The following is a 21,925-nucleotide window of genomic DNA, read 5'->3' as shown; positions in this document are numbered from 1 at the left end:
TGACTCCATTTTGTATGCAATTGCCTCCTTTGTCTAATATTAATTGAGCATAATGGCTTGGGTCGATTTCTGGGTTCTCTGTTCTGTTCCATTGGTCTATATGTCTGTTCTTGTGCCAGTACCAGGCAGTTTTGAGAACCGTGGCTTGGTAATATAGCTTAATATCTGATATTGTGATCCCTCCAACTTTGTTCTTCTTTCTCAGGATTGCTGTGTTTATTCAGGGTCTTCTTTTATTCCTGATGAATTTTTGGAGAGTTTGTTGTAGATCTTTGAAATATGCCATTGGTATTTTAATGTGGAGTGCATTGAAGCTATAGATTGCTTTGGGTAGTATGGACATTTTAATGATGTTGATTCTACCAATCCATGAATATGGTATGTTCTTCCATTTGTTTATGTCTTCCTCTATCTCTTTTTTCAATGTTCTATAGTTTTCTGAGTACAGGTCTTTTACATCATTGGTTAAGTTTATTCCTAGGTATCTTAATTTTTTTGGTGCAATGGTAAATGGAATTGTATTTTTTTGCTTCTGTGTGTTCACTATTGGTGTATAAATTTTGTATTCTGCTACATTGCCAAATTCATTTATTAAGTCTAGTATTGTTTTGATGGAGTCTTTGGGGTTTTCTATGTATAGTATTATGTCATATGCAAATAAGGGCAGTTTTACTTTTTTTCCAATTTGAGTGCCTTTTATTTCTTCTTGTCTGATTGCTATGACTAGCACTTCCAGTACTATATTGAACAGGAGTGGTGAAAGTGGGCATCCCTGTCTTGTTCCTGTTCTTAGGTGAAATGGTTTTAGTTTTTGCCCATTGAGTATGATGTTGGCTGTAGGTTTGTCATATAAGGCTTTTATTATGTTGAGGTATGATCCCTCTATTCCCACTTTGCTGAGAGTTTTTATCAAGAAAGGATGTTGGATTTTGTCAAATGGTTTTTCTGATATGACATTGTGATTTTTGTCTCTCAGTTTGTTTATGTGATGTATTACATTTATTGATTTACAGATATTGTACCATCCTTACATCCCTGGAATAAATCCCACTTTGTCATGGTGTATGATATTTCTAATGTAATGCTGAATCCGATTTGCTAGAATTTTGTTGAGGATTTTAGCATCTATGGTCATCAAGGATATTGACCTATAATTCTCTTTTTTGTGTATGATGTTTCTATCTGGTTTTGGGATTAGGGTTTTTATATCTCTTAAATTAAAACATATCCTCAGGTGAGAATTAAAAATATTGCTACATGGACAATTTTCCCAGATTTTAAATTCTTATGTTTGTGTGATATCAGCAAAAATGTCAGAGTAGAAAACACCAAAAATCTTTCCCTTCACAAAAGCAGTAAGTAAACTGGTCAAGTCAAAATCAAATTTATAAGAACTCTGGAAACTATTGTAATAAAAAGTTTACAACAGGTACAGCCACTGTGGAAAATAGTATGGAATTTTCTCAGTAAATTTAATTGGAACTCCCATTTGACCCAGTAATCCTGCTTCTAGGAATATATCCTAAGAAAATTGAAACACCAATCAGAAAGGGTATATGCACCCCTATGTTCATAGCAGCACAATTTACAATAGCTAAGATTTGGAAACAGCCTAAGTGCCCATCAGCAGATGAGTGGATTAGAGAACTGTGGTACATCTACACAATGGAATACTATGCTGCTATAAAAAAAGAAGGAATTCTTACCCTTTACAACAGCATGGATGGAACTGGAAAGCATTATGATAAGTGAAATAAGCCAGTCAGAGAGAATAAATAGCCAATGATCTCACTAATTTGTGGAATATAATGAACAACATAAACTGATGAACAAAAATAGAACCAGAGATATAGCAGCATTGAACAGACTGTCCAACCTATGAGGAAAGACCGGGGGGTGGGGGGAAGTAATGGGCTGTGAGGGAGTAAGAGATCAACTAAAGGACTTGTATGCATGCATATGAGCATAGCCAATGGACACAGACACTAGGGGGGTGAGGGCATGTGCTAGGGGGTAGGAGTGGCTGGGGAGAGGTCAATGGGGGAAAAGGAGATTCATATAATACTTTAAACAATAAAGAATTTAAATTTAAAAAAGATTTTTAAAAGTTTACATCAACTATATTTATTGAGGGACAGTACCAAAAAAAAATGGCAGAGTAGGTAATTCCAGGAGTTCTGTCTCTTCACAAAAAACAACTAATACTCTGACAAAAACTGTCAACTTATGTAGAACTCTGGAATATATTAAAAATAAATGTACAACAACCAGAGGAAAGCTTAATGGAGAAAGAAGCAGCTATATTGCAGTAAAAAAGTCAGAACTAAAGGCTAAGGTGGAGTTGTAAATGGATGGCTAAGCATTGAAGGAGTCTCACAGCACAGAGGTGATCTGCAAAAAAATGAAAAAACATTTTTTTTTTTGGCTCCAGGCATTTAAGACAATTCTGTCAAAATACTAGTTGAGTACTAACCGGTTGCTCAGTGGTTAGAGCATTGGCCCGTGGACTGAAGAGTCCCGGGTTTGATTCTGGTCAGGGCACCTGAAAAAGGCAACCAATTGATGTGTCTCTCTCATACTGGTGTTTCTCTTTCTCTGTCTCTCCCCCTCCCTTCCACTCTCTAAAAATCAATGGAAAATGTGTTCTGGTGAAGATTAAAAAAAGAAAAGAGCTGAAACCAGTTTGGCTCAGTGGTAGAGCGTCGGTCTGTGGACTGAAAGGTCCCAAGTTCGATTCCGGTCAAGGGCATGTACATTGGCTGCGGGCACATCCCCGGTAGGGGGTGTGCAAAAGGCAGCTGGTCAATGTTTCTCTCTCATCGACATTTCTAGCTCTCTATCCCTCTCTCCTCCTCTATGTAAAAAATCAATAAAATAGCCGAGACTGGTTTGGCTCAATGGATAGAGCGTCGGCTTGGGGACTGAAGGGACCCGGGTTCGATTCTGGTCAAGGGCATGTACCTTGGTTGCAAGCATATCCCCAGTAGGGGTTGTGCAAGACGCAGCTGATCAATGACTCTCTCTCATCGATGTTTCTAGCTCTCCATCTCTCTCCCTTCCTCTCTGTACAAAATCAATAAAATATATTTTTTAAAAATCAATAAAATATATTAAATAAGAAAAGAAAAGAAATACTAGTTGATTACTAAGCTAATGGAATACAAACTTTACTGACCATATTACAGAATAGAGACTTTACAAAATATTTTTGAAAAGTCATTAAACAAACAGCCCACAAGAGGAAAGAAAACAAACCCTGGGGAGGGAGGAATTGTATAGCAAGAATTATCATATTATAACACTAAAAATAACTAGCTTTAAACAAAAATTATAAGGCATGCAAATAAAAATGAGGTTGCAGGCTGCATTCCCAGTAGGAGGGCATGCAGGAGGTTGCCGATCAATGTTTGTCTCTTATCACTATTTCTCTCTATATATATATCCATAAATAAATAAATAAATAGATAGATAGATAGATAGATAGATTAAATAAATAAATAAATAAATAAATAAATAAATAAATACACTTTTAGCTCTAGCTGGTTTGGCTCAGTGTATAGAGTATTGGCCCGAGGACTGAAGGGTCTCTGATTCAATTCCAGTCTAGGGCACATGTCCGGGTTGTGGGCTCAATTCCCAGTAGGGACATAGAAGGAGGCAGCCGATCAATGATTCTCTCTCATCATTGATGTTTCTATCTCCCCATCTCCTTTCCTCTCTGAAATCAATAAAAATATATTTAAAAATAAATAAACACTAATAAATAAATAAACAAATGAATAATGTAAAATAAAAACATTTTAAAAAGATGAAGTAGAAACTTAGACAATTTATTAAAAAATTGGTTTTAGGAAAACTGGAGAGGATATCCACATGCAAAAGAATGAAATTGAACTCTGACCTTACACTATCTATAAAATTGACTCAAAATGGATTAAAGACATAAACATAAGACCTAAAACTGTAAAACGCTTAGAAGGAAATGTGGAAAATCTTCATGGTATTGGTTTTGGTAATGATTTCTTACATATAACATCAAAATTACAGGCAAGAAAAGAAAAAAGATAAATCGGATGCCATCAAAATTCAAGTTTTTGTGCATTAAAGGATACTATCAAAATTATTTTTTAAAAAACAATCAATCCACAGACTGGGAGAAAATATTTTCCAACAATATCTGATAAAGGGTTAGTTTCCAGAATATATAAAGAATTCCTAGAAGTCAATGATAGCAAAAATAATAATAACAATAATAAAATAATAAATCAGCCAACTCAATTTAAAAAATGGGCAAAGGACCTGAATGGATATTTCTCCAAAGAACATATTACAAATGATCAATTATCACATGAAGAGATGCTCAATATCACTAGCTATTATGAAAATGCAAATCAAAACCATAATGGTAATGATAGCTATGTGAGTATTCTGTGTAAGCTACTTTGACAAGAGTGTTATTTCAGGAATGAATGTGATTATTCTTCTGTAATGTTTTAGGGATTTGTTTAAAAATACCTGTAATACATTCTAGAGGCCTAGTGCACGAAATTCGTGCATGGGTAGTGTCCCTAGGCCTGGCCTGCAATCAGGGCCGATCAGGGCCTTCCAGTTGCCAATTGGGGCCTCTCTCCCCCAGCTGCTGACTGCCCGCCAGGGCCTTCCTTCATTCCACGCTGCCCCCTGGTGGTCAGCACATGTCATAGCAAGTGATTGAACTCCCAGTTGAACTCCCAAGGGGGCAAATTGCAAATTAGGCTTTTATATATATAAATAATAAAGATGGATATGAGTTTTAAAACACAGTGAGATACCACTACATACCCATAGGATAGCTATTTTTATTTTTTATTGGAAAATAGTAAGTGTTGGTGAGGATGTAGAGAAACTGAAATCTTGTGCATTGTTAGTGGGATGTAAAATGGTGCAGCCACTATGGAAAATGGTTTAGTGGTTCCTCAAAAAGTTCCACAGATTTACCATATGATCCAACAATTCCACTTCTGCATATATACCTCAAGGACTCACACAGGTACTTGTACACCAATGTTCACAGCATTATTCATAATATCCAAAAGATGGAAACACACCAAATGTCCATTGACAGATGAATGGATAAATGAAATGTGATATATCCTTATAATGGAATGCTATTCAGCCTTTAAAAGAAATGAAATTCTGATAATGCTGCAACATGGATAAACTTGAAAACATTATGCTAAGTGAAGAAGCCAGATACAAAAGGACAAATATTGTATAATTCTGCTTTATATGAGGTACTTAGAATAGGCAAATTTATAGACAGAAAGAAGACTCTGGGGAGCGGGAAATGGAGAATAACTGCACATGTAATTATATAGAGAAGGTATGAGAATGTAGACATAGACATAGAGTCAAGTAAGACTGGACTTAAATTAAGTCCATTTACTATATGTGTGACATGTGTCAGTTAATTAACTTTTAAAAATCTCAGTTTACTCATCTAAAAAAACAACCCCAGGATCATAGTCACACCAAACTCACAGAGCAATTATGAGGGTTAAATAATATAATATATATAGATTACTTAGCAAAGAGTTGAGTACCTAATAAGCATTCAATGAATGTTAGCTATTATTAACCTTTGATAAGTTTCTGGCATATAATGCAATAACTTTCTGTTGGAATACATGCAAGTACATCTATACTAATAAAAGGGTAATATGCTAATTGGACCAGGAGACCTTCTGGATGTCCTTCTGAACAAAGCCACAGTGTGGGGCCAAGGCAGAGGTGGTTAGGGGTGATCAGGCCAGCAGGGTAGGGCAGTTGGGGCGAGCAGGCCAGCAGAGGGGGCAGTTGGGGGCAAGCAGGCATGCATGGGGGGGGGCAGTTGGGGATGATCAGGCCACCAGGGGGGGCAGTTGGGGGTGATCAGGCTGTCAGGCAGAGTCGTTAGGGGCGATCAGGCAGGTGAGAGGTTAGGAGCCAGCAGTCCTGGATTGCAAGAGGGCTGTCCAACTGCCAGCAGTCAGACATCCCCCGAGGGGTTCCAGATTGGCTAGGGTGTAGGCCAGACTGAGTGCTACCCCTCCCCCATGCACGAATTTTGTGCACTGGGTCACTAGTATTTGCTATAATGATGAAACTGATTGAAGCATAGTTGGGGGAGGAGAGGAAAGCTTTGGAGGAGATGGGTCCAGAAGAACTTATTGGAAAGGCAGCAACAGACAGAACAGAACCTAGAAATATATTCTATATATATTTGACAGCACGATAGTATGTATATGACAGGTTATTAGAATATCGGTGCTACTTCTGGGATTAGTTCTCCCCTACCAAGAGAAATCATAATTCATGACTTTTTTCCTTTTTTGCACTTTTTATTCCCCTCTTCCTTTGAAAAGGGTGGGAAATCTGGCAGTAAGGGGAAATTTACATAATGTGTATGCTTGTATTTTAAGTTTTACCTTCTTCCATGAAACTCTTACTGTATATTAAGCATTTAATAGATGTATGACATGGGTCAGTTAATTAAGTCTTATCATATTTTAATGAACTCTTACTATATTTTAATTATCTCTTGCCATATTTTAAGCATTTACTAGATGTGTGACATGGGTCAATTAACTAACTTTAAAAAAAATCAAGCTTGGCACAGTAGATTCTTAATTAACATTTGTCAGGTGATTGAATTTATAAGTGAGCTGACTATGCTCCCCACCTCCACCCATGGAGATGCTCCCTGTGACAATTTTGCAAGAGCTCTATTTTTAAATTACCTAATATTTATATAGAATTCTCTTTTTAAAAGTTTTAAAGCAGCTTTCAGTGTTACTTATCACAAAATAAAAATAATTAGGGAATTGGGAGAGACTGTTTAAGATAAAAGAAATTAACATATGCCAATAAGGTTTACAGTTTTTATAGGTGTGTTGCAAAATGGGTTCTGAGCATCATAGCAGCCATCACAAGGAAAGTTAATTACTCAATTCACATTGCCCATATGACTGAAAACATACACTCAACCCAGTTACCAAAAGTATAATTTTTTCCTTTTGAGTTATTTTAAAATTATATTTTGATGTAATATATGCCTTCACGAATATTATAAATGAAAACCAAATTTCATTGGTATATTTTGTATCATAACCTTTGATGTAGTAGTCTCAAGGCCAGGTGGATGAATTCTAAAAAGGACCAAAAGCAATTTTGTCCAGGTCTGAAGCTCTGGTAATTTAGTTTCACTAAATGAAAAAAATCATTTATTCAAAAGAAATAGTTGCACAATAATTAGTGTTCCAAAAATATTATAATTAAGTTTGGATAAGTGTTAGGCAGTAGAGACTTTGTGGCTATAATGTCTAACAGGAACCCACAATATCTGTAATATTATCCCTATGCCTTTAAGGAGGATGCCTTTGACATCATTTTATGGAAAGTACTAGAACGGTTCAGGTCACATGACTGAGCAGGGAGCCATTTTAGTACCTCAAGTGGGTAGACCATGGAGTACCCTGAGGGACAGCTCTCCGAAGAGATGGAAAGTGACTCAATACCAACAACTTCAATATCAGAAACTATAAGTTTCCAAGATCCCCAAGTTGTTGTCGACTCTCGAACTGAAACTGCCGATGTTCACAGCACCCAAATTGCGAGTGACCAAGTCACCTCAACTTTTGACGACCATGGTGCCCAAGGTGATGCCCAGGGGGCTGCCAGACCTCCTCTGGAAAACTTAATGGAAAGTCAAGGTAAGTGGCTTTATGTTCCACCCCGCCCCCCAAAATATTAAGGATATTTTGGGGAGTTTATTTGAACCGTGCGACCCCCTTGAGGAGAAATTGGTGTAACTTGTGTTCCTGTCCAAATATGTAAAATAATGACTCTGTGGAGGAGAGGGGACAACTAATATGTTAGAGTAGTTTGGGCAGGATTCTAATTATTTAATGGGTTTGCATAGTGGCATGTTTGTCATCCGGCGAGCAGCAACCGAATGTGCCACCCCTTTTACAAATATCTAGTAAAAGCCCTGTGGCCACTCCGAAGGTTGCCCTGTACCAAGAGAATTTGTTCTGAAGCCTTGTTCTTTGAGATCCCAGAGCAGCCTGCGCCCCTTGAACCTTTCCCCCCAACCCCACCTCACCGGGCACGCGAGGATCCCACCTCGAGGCCACTGGTCTGTCAGCTCCGGCAGGCGGCGCGGAGGCGTGGCGAGGTGGGGAGGGGCTGTGCCCTCTCCTGCTACCTGTGGCTGCACAGTCCACCCACCGCCTGCCCTTGGATTCCATGGCTTGCTTTCCTGGAGCCCACTCACACCCCCTTTGGAACCGCCAGGGCACAGAGGGGGGTCTTCCTCCCCGCGGCCTTTCCGGAGCCATTGCGAGCCAAAGGAGGAGCAGGTGAATTGGCCAGGCGGAGGTTTCTGGGGCTGCTTAGAACCGTGTGCCAGTGCACACGAGGTGCTTGCCTCCCCTGCTAGCCTGGACGGGGCTCGAAGGCTGGAACCTCAAAGTCTATGAGCTGGGCTCTTCCCTTGGAAGCTTTGTGTCCCTGGAATAAGGAGGGAGGGTCATTGCCTCCAAACTGCAGCCAGCCGCTATGAACTTCAGAAAATGCAAATTTTGGCTGTTGCTGACTTAGGCTGCATGGAGCATGCTGTCTGGTGCCTTCCTCCTAGCTATCATTCTAATTCCAAGTCTAATTTCACTGAAGCTAGATGGAGCTTGGGGGTGGTGAATGGTCGAGAGAAGTCCCATTAATTTAATTATGTATCCAGAATGCTTGCCAGGAAAAAAAGTGGATGCCTTTTCTTAAATATGAAACAACCAGTTCATTGGTTAAATGCAGGTGACAAACTTTAAAACATTAAAAACTCATTTCAACCTTGTTTTCCCACCTTCTCTGAAAGTTTCCATTTTTACATTCTTTCTTTTACAAAATAAAAGGATTGAAATGAACAAAACGTCCAAGTCTTAGTTCTGCTGAGAACTCTAAAACTTACTACAGATCTGATAAAATCTTGCTTAGCAGCCAGTTCTTTAAATATCTGTATTTCTGCTCCCAATCTTAAGTGTTTATTACTTTTTGTTCTGTTATACAATGTTCTCAGCCCCAAGATTTTTAATGTAATTTGGTATATTTTAATTAACATCCCCCCCCTTATTTTACATTGTGTGTATATAACTGTATGAAGCAGGAAGAAAAAAATGATTGTCATAAATAAGCAATGTCTCTCTTTCCCTGCCCTTTTCTCGCTTTCATCTTGGCTGCCTGCTTTTCCACTGCTGGCTTCTCTTGTGCTTTCTATGGCTTTCTGAGAGTTTCTGAAGTCATACTAAAGGATTGAAATTATAACTGGTGAGTGATTTCACCATAATAGGGTCTCAGACTATGTGATTATTTTTTTTAAAAAAAAAAAGGTTCCAGTGCTTTTAAATGATATTCAAGTTCAAAACTCAGAGCCCAGTTAATGGTTCACAGAGTATTAGGAGCTGTACATTAATCTAACTTAAGGTATAAGATTTTATAACTTTATGTATAGTATAATGTTCTTAGAACCTAATAAAACTTTGTCAGGTTTCATATATGTACATTGCTTTCTTTCCACTTTTGAGAAAAGTTTCCTCAGAAGAAGTGAGAGCCCTAAAACCCAAAATGCAAGCCTCTCAAAATCTACCCAAAATAGATGGAAAATAAGATGAAACATAAAGATTAATTACACTTTACAGAAGGTGTATTTTTTTAAAAATATATATATTTTATTGATTTTTTACAGAGAGGAAGGGAGAGAGATAGAAACATCGATAAGAGAGAAACATCGATCAGCTGCTTCCTGCACACCCCCCACTGGGGATGTGCCCACAACCAAGGTACATGCCCTTGACTGGAATCAAACCTGGGACCTTTCAGTCCACAGGCTGACGCTCTATCCACTGAGCCAAACTGGTTTCGACAAAAGGTGTATTTTTAAAATATAAATGGATATGTCTTAGGATTCCTTTAAATAGCTTTTAGAGATATTTCAAATAAGTGATGTTGTGAGGCTTATACAAAATAATAGACCTAACACATTCAATGTAGTGCCTACACATAGAATGAACATAGTAAATGTAGAAATGAATAAATCAAATTGGATTTTATAGTCTTTCATATTATCTTTCAGGAATGTCTATTCAATGAAGTTAGGTGTACTCATATAGATAGCTTATCCATAAGAACTGGACTTTTTGAGAGCTTGTTTGGAGGTTCTAGCAGGGGAGCGCAGCTACTCGTATACCCTTGACCAAAGACCGGTCCTCTCCTCTTGGGGGAAAGTCGTCCTCTTCGACCGAGCGCGCAGCTTCGGGAGGGACGCACATGGATCGGTGAGGGAGGAGGGGGACACCCGCCTAGCCAGCCAGATCAGCCGAATCAACCCTGGTGATCAATGGGGTGACAGATGTCGCAGCCAGATCGCCCTCACATCCAGAACTGGACTTTTTGAAAGGTAGCTCTGAGCTATTTATGCTGGCTCTAGAGTTAAAAAGCTGCCTGCTCCCCCATGGGCTTGTTTAGTTCTTACCAATCAATTATAGTGAATGATATTTAAAATGTAGCACTTATTTCTTTCTAATAATCACGGAAAATTTCTGCCAGTGGTTTGGGGGTTGATTTCTGACTTTAGTTGGCACCCTCCTGCAGAGGAATGTAGTTTGCTTCACTTATCCCTCCCTGACCCCCTTCACTTACAAGTGGTGAAATTGTAGTCCTTTATCTGAGAGTCTAAAAATATTAAAAAGACTAAATCATGTTTTTAAACTTATTTATTTATTGTCTAAAGTTTTACACATGTCTCCTTTTCTTCCAATTGACCAATTGACACCCGTCCGCCCCCCCAGCCATTCCCACCCTGGGCAAGCCCCCACCGCCCCAGTGTCCGTGTCCTTAAATCATGTTTTATAACAGCTCTGACTTTATTTGTTATGTTATTTGGGTTGATTTTTGAAAATCTTCAAGTATTGTAGGGAAGATAAAGAATTTTTAAAATAGCCGGGACAGGTTTGGCTCAGTGGATGGAGCGTCGGCCTGCGGACTGGAGGGTCCTGGGTTCGATTCCGGGCAAGGCATGTACCTGGTTGCGGGCACATCCCCAGTAGGGGGTGTGCAGGAGGCAGCTGATCGATGATTCTCTCTCGTCGATGTTTCTAGCTCTCTATCCCTCTCTCTTCCTCTCTGTAAAAAAATCAATAAAATATATTAAAAAAAAAAGAATTTTTAAAATAAAGAAGTTATTTCAAATAAGGTATTTCAGAACTGTACACACACAACAGTCCAGTGAGGATTATGGGCCAGACCTTGTATAATTTAACCAGTACTGCCAGAAGTGATTAGCAGAGGGAACAAGAGGAGTTTTTGGTGATTTTCTGTTGGTTTTGTTTTTGTTTTCAGAAACTCAAAATCCAGAGATGAGTAAAACCCTGCAGGAACCTCCTTACGAAATTGAGAACCAGTTTATACTGCGTCTGCCTCCGGTAAGAAACCCTTGTATCTCAGAGCAAATATCTTCAGTATTTTTTAAAAAAAATATATATTTTATTGATTTTGTACAGAGAGGAAGGGAGATAGTTAGAAACACCGATGAGAGAGAGTCATCGATCAGCTGCCTCTTGCACATCCCCTACAGGGGATATGCCCGCAACCAAGGTACATGCCCTTGACCGGAATCAAACCTGGGACCCTTCAGTCCCCAAGCCGACACTCTATCCATTGAGCCAAACCGGTCTCGGCAATATCTTCAGTATTAGCTCTGCTTGGATTCTGTACCATTTTTACTTAAGATAGGCTATAAAAACTGAGAACATTTGTTTTCCAGGAATCATGTTCTATTAAGCAGTCCTATCCCAGCGTGTACTCTTTTAGCAGCATTCCTTTTGTCCTGTACATACCACCTATCGTGGGGGTTGATTTCCTGGCAAGCAGCTGTGACAATGATGGATTCAGTATCAACAGCCTGCTCATTGGACAGCCAACATAAGACTTTTCTGAAATCCTTTCTGTCACCTCAAAAGGGCTAGTGAGAAGGACCAGCACTATGTTCTTCCAACTGATCACCATACAAGGCTGTTAAATCTCCTCTCAACATTGTGTTAGGTTCTTTTCCCCCATTGAGACCTATATTCAAGTATTGTTTAGTCTACAAGACTATATTAAGATGGGCTTCAGAAAGTTACTTCTCCCATTAGGGTTAATTAGTGTATTCAGTAAACTGCAGCTAAATCTTTCTTTAGCAACTATAACTGAAAGGCAGCAGTGAGAGGCAGGAATATAGAACTAGGAGAAGGCATTAACTGTAGCTACTAAAAATCAACAATGATATTAGAGTTCACCTCATCCTAAATTGACCTTCACAATGCATGGTATCTAATGGTATGTGGCATTGTTCCTAACGTTTGGGAGGCTTAATGTGTGTGTGTGTGTGTGTGTGTGTGTGTGTGTGTGTGTGTGTTTTAAGAAAGACTGTCTCTGACATATCTGTTCTATTAGCTGCCAAGTAGACAATCCTTCTAATTTGTCAATTTATCTCCTTTTTAGGAACATGCTGCTACTGTCAGGGGAATGATGCAATCCGGAAGTGTCGCCATGAAAGATAAACTAAAAATTGACTTGTCTTGTAAGTAGTTAATATCCACTCACCATACATTGAACAGTAACTTATTAAGAGATTGCTCTAGTGCCGAAACCGGTTTGGCTCAATGGATAGAGCGTCGGCTTGGGGACTGAAGGGACCCGGGTTCAATTCCAGTCAAGGGCATGTACCTTGGTTGCGGGCACATCCCCAGTAGGGGGTGTGCAAGAGGCAGCTGATCGATGACTCTCTCTCATCGATGTTTCTAACTCTGTATCTCTCTCCCTTCCTCTCTGTACAAAATCAATAAAATATATTTAAAAAAAAAAAAAAGAGATTGCTCTATGCCAGGTGCTCTACTCCATACTAAGGATTTGAAAAGAATAGAAGTGTTCTCTGTCTTGATGGACTCTAAGAGGGGCTTAAATCATTCCCATCTGTTCTTTTAAGAGGAAAGGAAGTAGATATTATACAACTTGAGGTAATTATCAAAATGTGTATAAGAACGAACTTGGGGGTCAACTGTGGGATTTGCATGCTGCTGATTGTCTCCTACATACAAGCTTTGGGATTTCTGACTATAACAAATGAATGTACTGTTCTTTGTTTACAAAGGTGACACACCTTTCTCTCTTTTAAACAACATTTATTAGGTTTTATAAATATATAGAAGCACAACCTATGCCTTGAAAATCTGTGTGTATGTGCATTTAAACTGTGATTGTCACTTTGACTTTAATTCTAGTTGGATCACCTATTGCTAATCAAAAGCTGCAGAGGGTTTTTTTTTTTTTAATTATAGAATGTCCTTTTGTTCAGCTAATTTTACATGACAATACATGGTATTTATTCAATAAATTTTTTATGTTAAAAAGAAAATAAATACAGAGGAGTATATAAAGAAGGAAATATAAAATGGTCCATAAGCCCACACTCTAGTAACTCAATTGACATTTTTAGAAAGGGCAATGCAAGTTTATGGCTAGAAAATTCAAATAAAACAAAAAAGTTCAAAAGGAAGAGCAAAACTCTCTTTCACAGTGCCCCGAAGTCAGTGCTAAAGATAAGTGATATTAACAATTTCTCCTTGTATTTCCTTACAGACAAAACTTTTATGCATAATATCATCATTTAAATAATCTCCGTTTTTAAAATTAATTTACACAAAAAGGGTCATGTCAAATATAGTTCTGCATTTTTTTTCACTTACTCTTAGAAGATTACACTTGACTCCTCAAAAGATATCCATATTTAAGACATCTGGGCAGGATTCAGAGTCGTCAGTATATGAGTATATGTATATCCTATATAATATCAATAAAAGGTTAATATGCAAATAGACTGACCAGTGGAATGACCGGTCGCTATGATATGCACTGACCACCAGGGGGCTGACAATGCAGGAGCTGTCCCTTGGTGGTCAGTGCACTCCCACAGAGGGAGTGCCACTCAGCCAGAAGCCAGGCACAGGCTGGGGAGCACAGTGGTGATGGCGAGAGCCTCTCCTGCCTCCGTAGTAGCACTAAGGACCCCTCAGGGGGATGTCCACATACCGGCTTAGCGGGCCTAAGCCAGTAGGTGGACATCCCCCTGAGGGGTCCTGAACTGCAAGAGGGCACAGGCCAGGCTGAGGGCGCCCCCTCCGCCAGTGCACCAATGTTGTGCACCAGACCTATAGTATATTAATAATATACATACTTTTTATTTTTAAAAGTTTTTAATCCTCACCTGAGGATGTGTTTATTGATTGTAGAGAGAAGAAGTGTGTATGTGGGGGGGGGAGGGAGAGAGAAACATTGATTGGTTGCCTTCCATACTCGCCCAGACCTGGAATCAAATCAGCAACCTTTTGGTATATGGGACAATTTTCCAATCAACTGGGCCACCTGGCCAGGGCTACATATTTTTTTCAGTGTTTGATGATTATAAGAATTTTATATTTGTGAAGCTAACTAGAGGTTATAAATTGAGACTTACTACCAAAATTCTAGGATAAATCCTTCCTTCACCCAACCCTTTGAAAACACCCATGCATAATGACATGATTGAATGCTTCTTATGGTATCAAAATGAATGGGTTTGAATGAATGGTGTTTGCCTTTCAAGATGAGAATGAAACATTTACTACTTTATCCACATTTGTTCACAACCATTACTAAGAAAATTTGATACTTTTGATCAGTGACACAAACTGAGGGAAAATGTATTCCATTTACTCTGCCTTTTTTCCTTTGGGGAGTTATTAAGTGCATATATAACTCTAGCACTATGAGAAATAGTAGATTTCACTGAAAGACTAGTTTATCCCACACATTGTCTCAGTATTCAAACTCTAGGAAGTTTAAGAGTACATGAAGAAGATGTCAACTTTAATATTTCCTGCTTCTCTTTAGCTGATGGACGTCATGCAACTGTTGAGGTGAAAGATGTCTCACTGACTGCTAAGGTGGTTGATTTGCCTTGCGTTATTGGAAGTATGAAGACTCTCGACAATAAAATGTTTTATAAAACAGCAGATATTTCCCAAGTATGGATGAGTTTTCTTAATCTCCTAGCTCTCACATCCTTCTAGGAATCCCTTTCTCCCTCCCTTTCTCTGTTTTTATTTATTGATTTGAGAGAGAACATTAATTTGTTGTTCCACATATTTATGCATGCATCCATTGATTGATTCTTGTATGTGCACTGAACAAGGATTGAACCTACAACCTTGGCATATTGGGATGACACTCTACGCAACTGAGCTGCCCAGCCAGGGCCCTTTTCTATTTCTTTCCGTGCTCCTTTACACTTGGTGAATGGCTGCTTGTTATTTCTAATTCCCAGCTCAACTGCACAGAAATACAATGTCATGTTCTGGTTTAGTGTTTTATTCATAATTTTTCCCTATTTTATTTTATCCAGGTAGCTTTTAGAGCCCCCTGTTTGCCACTTCTAGTGACTTTAATTTGAAATAGATGAACATCTGGATTTTCTTCTGAACTCTCTGATAAAACAGTATGTTTTTAACTGTTGAGATTTACACTGGTTCTTATAATCTCTTCTCTTGATTTTTTGTTTTCTTTCTAAATCAAAATGCTAGGATATATCTGTTTTAAACACATTCCTTCTACAGTGTTAAACACTCAAGCTAAAAAAAAAAAAAAAAACCCACTCAGAGTCCACATACAGACTCCACATGCCAAGACACAGAATGAATCCGAATGTATGTAATACTTGATTTTCTCGAAATGCCAAGTAACATTGTCCTTACTTCTATGCTCTGGTGGTAAGAATGATCATGATTCATTACTAATCCAAGGTTTATGTCCATAGTCAAAGTCTTCATTTTTGTTAAATGCAGATGCTTGTATGCACTGCTGATGGTGGTCCCCAGTCTTCTCCAGAAGAACCTGTTACCTCTACTGATCTTAAAGTAATCAAGAAAAAGGAAAAGAGGAGACGGAAAAAATATGCCTGGAAGCATGGCAGTAAGTCACCAGCCCTTTTGCTCATTTTGGCTCACTACATTTATCTATTGAATCATAACTACTTGTGAACCAGACACCCATTTTACAACACTTGGGCGTTTGGTTTATTAGGCATCCAGACATTATTTAAGGAATGAGTCATGTCATGAGCCAGTAGTTTATAACATGACATTTCTCTTTGTCAAATTCAAATAGATGTGTGACTACCATCAATACTATATACATTTCACTATGTTAAATTTATTTTAGTTACTCCACCACTTAAGAATGTCAGAAAGAAAAGGTTCCGCAAAACAACAAAAAAGGTTAGTTTCATGCTATTTCTGTCCCTAAGGGTGGATTGGAAGAGGATTATAGGGGGTGGGGGGAAAAGAGAAATAGTTCATTGGGGATTAATTTTTCATTCATTTATATGTTCAATAAACATTTATTGAATGTGAGCTAAATGCCAGGCACTGCATGCTAGCAGTTGGAAATATATAGTGAACAAAAAACCAACCTGATCCTTGAGGTTATAGGCTAGTCCTTTAGGGATCTGTTTGTATCTTGATTTTGAAACCTTCTGCTAATGCTTTTAGTTTTCAATTACAAGATTTGGTTTTAAAGTGAACCCATGTAGAACCTGAGAATTGGGAATTGTGGTTATATTCCTAACCTTACCTCAGATTTTTAGAACCATGAGCAAGCTACCAGAGTATTGTAGTTTGGCTTTATTTTTTAATTAAACTTAAAAAAAATTATAGAGTTGTGTGCAGTTGTTAGAAAAAAAGGGAGTTACCATGTACCCTTTACCCAGTTTTCCCCATTGTAACTTTTTGCAAAACTATAGTACAATACCAGAAAGAGGAAACTGACATTATTACAATTCACCAATCTTATTTAGATTTCTCCAGTTTTACTTCTACTCCTCTGTCTGTGTGTTTAGTTGTCTGAAATTTTATACTATATGTATGTTCATGTCTCCACCTATACAGTCAAGATAATAAAGAGTTCTGACACCACAAGAATCCCTCATCTAGCCATTTTATAGTCATGCTTACCCTTAGTCTCTAACTTCTGGAAATCACTAACTTGTTCTATAATTTTGTCATTTTGAGAATGTTATATAAATGGAAACCTACAATATATAATATTTAAGATTGGCATTTTTCCACTTAGCATAGTTTTCTTAATATCTGTGCAAGTTGTTGCATGTATCAATAGTTAATTCCCTTTTATTGCTGAGTAATTTCATGGTATGAATGTACCACAGTTTAACTGTTCGCCCATTGAAGAACATCTGGGTCATTTCCAGTTTTTGATTATTATTATTATTTTTTAAATATATATTTTATTGATTTTTCACAGAGAGGAAGAGAGGGGGATAGAGAGTCAGAAACATTGATGAGAGAGAATTATCAATCAATTGCCTTTTGCACACCCCCTACGGGGGATGTGCCTGCAACCAAGGTACATGCCCTTGACCGGAATCGAACCCGGGACCCTTCAGTCCCCAGGCCGATGCTCTATCCACTGAGCCAAACCGGTTTCGGCGAGTTTTTGATTATTATAAGTAAAGCTGTGAGCAGGTTTTTGTGTGAACATGAGTATCCGTTACTTTGGGATCAATGACCAGGAGTGCAATTGTTGGGTCATATGGTAGTTGCATGTTTAATTGTATGAGAAACTGCCAGACTGTTTTCCAGAGTGGCTGTACCATTTCACATTCCCACCAACAATGTATGTGTGAACTACCTTCTCTATATCCTCACCAGCATTAGGGGTTGTCACTATTTTTTATTTTAGCCATTCTGACAGATGTGTAGTGATCTCCTTGTAGTATTAATTTGCATTTCCCTGATAACTTATGATGTTGAACTTGTTTGCGTATTTGCCATGTGTTTAATCCACTTCAGTCAAATGTCTGTTCATGCCTTTCACCATTTCTAAATTGATTTTTTAAATTGTTGTCTTTTGAGAGTTCTGATCTAAATATTAGGGCTTTTTGGTCAGATATCTGGTTTGCAATATTTTTCCCAGTTTTTTTTTATGAGGTCCATTTTATTGATTTTTTTCTCGTTAAGGGTCTTACTTTTTGTGTCAAGCCAAAAAACTCTTTGTCCAGTCCAGATTTTCAAGATTTTTTTTCTATATCTTTTTTCTAAAAATTTTAGATTTCACATTTAATTCTACAATTTGTTTTGGCGTTAATTTTTATAAAAGGTATAAGGTTTAGTTCAAGGTTATTATTATTATTATTATTATTATTATTATTATTATTATTTGCCTTTACATGTTCAATTGTTCCAGCACCATTTGTTAAAAAGCCTATCCTTCCACTATTGTATTTCTTTTATACCATTGTCAAAAATTGGTTAGGTATATTTGTGTGAGTCTTTTTCTGAGTTCCTTGTTCTGGTCAATTAATCAATGTGTTGATCCTTCCATTAATATCATATGTAGCTATATAATGTTGAGAAATCAAGATGACTGTTCTCACTTTATTTTTCTTTGTCAAGATTGTTTTAACCTTTTGGACAGCCTGTACCTTTCCATATAAATTTTAGAATAAGACCGGCCAGTGTGGCTCAGTTGGTTGAGTGTCATCCCATGCACCAAAGGTTACTGGTTCAATTCCCAGGCAGGGCACATGCCAAAGTTTTGGGCTGGATCCCAGTGGGGGAGTGTGCAGGAGGAAGCCAATTAATGTTTATCTCTCATTAATATTTCTCTCTCTCTCTCCCCCCTTCTTGTCTCTCTAAAATCAATTTAAAAACATATTTCAAAAAGATTACATATTACCTTTTAGAATAAGTTTTTGTCTACATCTATAGAAAAATCTTATTGGAATTTTGATAAGGAATTTCATCAAACCTTAGATTAATCTGAGGAGATTTTACATCTTTACTAGTCTTTCAATCTATGAATATAGTTGCCTTTTATATTGTCAGTCTATAGCATTCATTGAATGCCTACTAAATGTAAACCTAAGTTAAGACTAGTTTTAGAACTCTTTATGCCTTAGTGAAGTACAACAATCGTACTATAACTTCATTGTTTATTATGTTTTATTTTATAGCTGTTTAATTTCAAATAAATTGAAGAAGTCAGCTTTACTGAGGTAGAGCAGTCATAACCTTATTGCTTGCCCTTAGTATATTTTATTTCATAGCTTAATTTCAAACAGATAGATCATAAAAGTCACTTTCAAGCCTTTCTTCTCACCACTAATCCTCACTCCCACACATACACTGAATTTATTCACTGAAAAATGAATTCATTGATTAATGTCTGATAACTCCTAGAGGAAAAGATATAGTTTGGCCAGTGACCCCTTGTATTCTAATCTGCGTTTTTACTCTGATATTTATTTATTTATTTATTTATTTATTTAAATTTAATAAATCTTTATTGTTCAGATTATTACAATTGTTTCTCCTTTTATCCCCCATAGCTTCCCTCCACCAGGTTCCCACCCAGTATCCTCATACATGGTGTACAATTTTTGTCCAGTCTCTTCCTGCACCCCCAATATTCCTTTCCCCCTGAGAATCATCAGTCCACTCCCTTTCTATGCCACTGATTCTATTATATTTACCAGTTTATTGTGTTCCTCAGATTTTTAATTCACTTGATTTTTAGGTTCACTTGTTGATAGATATGTATTTGTTGTTCATAATTTTTATCTTTAAGTTACTTCTTTTTCTTCTTAAAGAATACCTTTCAGCATTTCATATAATACTGGTTTGGTGGTGATGAACTCCTTTAGCTTTTTCTTATCTGTGAAGCTCTTTATCTGACCTTCAATTCTGAATGATAGCTTTTCTGGGTAGAGTAATCTTGGTTGTAGGTTCTTGCTATTCATCACTTTGAATATTTCTTGCCACTCCTGTCTGGCCTGCATAGTTTCTGTTGAGAAATCAGCTGACAATCGTATGGGTACTCCCTTGTATGTAATTAACTGTTTTTCTCTTGCTGCTTTTAAGATTCTCTCTTTGTCTTTTGCTCTTGGCATTTTAATTATGCTGTGTCTTGGTGTGGTCCTCTTTGGATTCCTTTTGTTTGGGATTCTGTGAGCTTCCTGGACTTGTAAGTTTATTTCTTTCACCAGGTGGGGGAAGTTTTCAATAATTATTTCTTCAAATAGGTTTTCAGTATCTTGCTCTCTCTCTTCTTCTGGCACCCCCATAACTCGGATGTTGGTATGCTTGAAGTTGTCCCAGAGGCTCCTTACACTATCTTCAACTTTTTGGATTCTTTTTTCTCTTTGCATTTCTGTAGGAGTGGTTTTTGCTTCTTGGTATTCCAAATCTTTGACTTGATTCTTGTGTTCCTCTAGTCTGCTGTTGGGTCTCTGTATAATATTTTTTTATTTCAGTCAGTGTATGCTTAATTTCTAGTTGGTTCTTTTTCATATCTTCAAGGGTCTCGCTAAATTTATTGGAAATTCTTGAAAAACCTTATAATCGTGGTTTTGATCTCTATATCCAGTCATTTGTTTTCCTCCATTTCTTTCATTTGTGATCTGTTTCTTTGTCTCCGCATTTTCGTTGCTTCCCTGAGTTGATAGGGTCGCTTTGTGTGCTAGGTGTTCTATATGGTCCAGTGGGTCAGCCTCCCCAGTTACCTGTGCTGGATACTCTTGGTGCATCCCTTTGTGGACTGTGTGTACAGCCTTGTTGTAATTAAGTCTTGATTGTTATTGGTATCACTGGGAGGAATTGACCTCCAGGTCAATTGGTTGTGAGTATCAGCTGTGTCTACGCCAGGAGACCTCTGTGCTGGAGACAGCCTTATGGGACCAGACTTGCAAAATTGCAAAAGCCTCTGTGCTCAGCTTGGATGAGGCAGAGTCTCAGGGCTGAGCAGACAGTCTTGGCTTCCTGTCAGCCCTGCCCGAGGCACCTGGGTCTCAGTGTCCCTTGGTAAATCGCTGCAAGCATCTCTAAGAGAAAACTGCCCTCGAGTTTTGCCCGTTGCCAGACAGTCTAGTTTCACCCCAATGAATCTGAATTGCCAGATTCTCGCCTAGCACTGGATTTCAGAGAAGTCTGGAGCTTAAGGTTTCCTCCAGCCATGGGCACAGTTAGCAGTCAGTCCTATCTGTGTGCACTGGCATGTGCTCCTCCAGAACTCTGCCTTTTTGTGACTCCTTGAGTTTCCACCTGACAGTCCAGATACCCCTCATAAGTGTGTGGGTCCCCAGGGGCTCGCACAGAACTGGGGTTCAATGCAATCAGGAGGTTCTGACTCCCTTCTGCTAGGGAAAGCCAGCAGAAACCTCCACAGTCAGTCTTCTCTGCGTGCACTTTCACACACATGCCTCCAAACCCCTGCCCATCTCAGCTCCCCTGAGTCTCCATGTGCCTTTCTCTCTACCTGACAGTCCAGACTCCCTCCATATGAGCCTGGGTCCATGGGGTTTCGCCTGAAACTGGAGTTCAATCCAGTCGGAACTGGGTTCAGTGCAGTCAGGAGCCTCCTTTTCCCTCCCACCAGAGAAAGCCAGCCAGGCACTCAGCTGCCCTTCCTCTCTTTGCCGGTGTTTCTGTACCTCAGCCCTTTTCAACTCCTCTGATTCTCTGTGAGCTTTTCTCTTTCCTTCTAGTTGTAGAATTTCTACTCAGCCAGCTTTCCTGTGGTTCTGCATGATATCTGTTCTGTATTTTAGTTGTAGTTTTGAAATTGTTGTGTGAGGTAGCAGTTTAGGAGTTTACCTCTGCCACCATATTGGTTTCTCTCTGATATTTATTTAAAAAGCCATTTCTTAGAAGTGAGGGTTAATTTTTTACCAGCAGTTTTTTGCAATTGCTATCCCCCCTCAAAGTTCTAATTTCTATCTGTGGCATAATGAATCAGTTGCTGTGGAGATGATTATCTAAAGCTGGTTTAA

At 38.4% G+C, this 21,925-nt stretch overlaps 1 protein-coding gene across 1 annotated transcript in view; it reads left to right on the top strand.

Moving 5' to 3' along the window:
- Positions 1 to 7,575: 7,575 nt before the first annotated feature.
- TAF7L (TATA-box binding protein associated factor 7 like) overlaps positions 7,576 to 21,925 on the top strand; it is a 31,023-nt gene continuing 16,673 nt past the window's right edge. Inside the window, exons 1-6 of the mRNA XM_084869758.1 lie at positions 7,576 to 7,730; positions 11,407 to 11,489; positions 12,550 to 12,628; positions 14,977 to 15,110; positions 15,927 to 16,053; positions 16,303 to 16,358. Of these exons, the coding sequence (XP_084725884.1) occupies positions 7,718 to 7,730; positions 11,407 to 11,489; positions 12,550 to 12,628; positions 14,977 to 15,110; positions 15,927 to 16,053; positions 16,303 to 16,358 (492 nt within the window). The 5' untranslated portion in view covers positions 7,576 to 7,717. The remainder of the gene's footprint in view (positions 7,731 to 11,406; positions 11,490 to 12,549; positions 12,629 to 14,976; positions 15,111 to 15,926; positions 16,054 to 16,302; positions 16,359 to 21,925) is intronic.

This window comes from Pipistrellus hanaki (genome assembly GCF_964339955.1).
Source record: "Pipistrellus hanaki genome assembly, chromosome: X".
Classification (NCBI taxonomy): Eukaryota; Metazoa; Chordata; class Mammalia; order Chiroptera; family Vespertilionidae; genus Pipistrellus; species Pipistrellus hanaki.
This window is presented reverse-complemented; position numbering and strand designations above follow the sequence as displayed.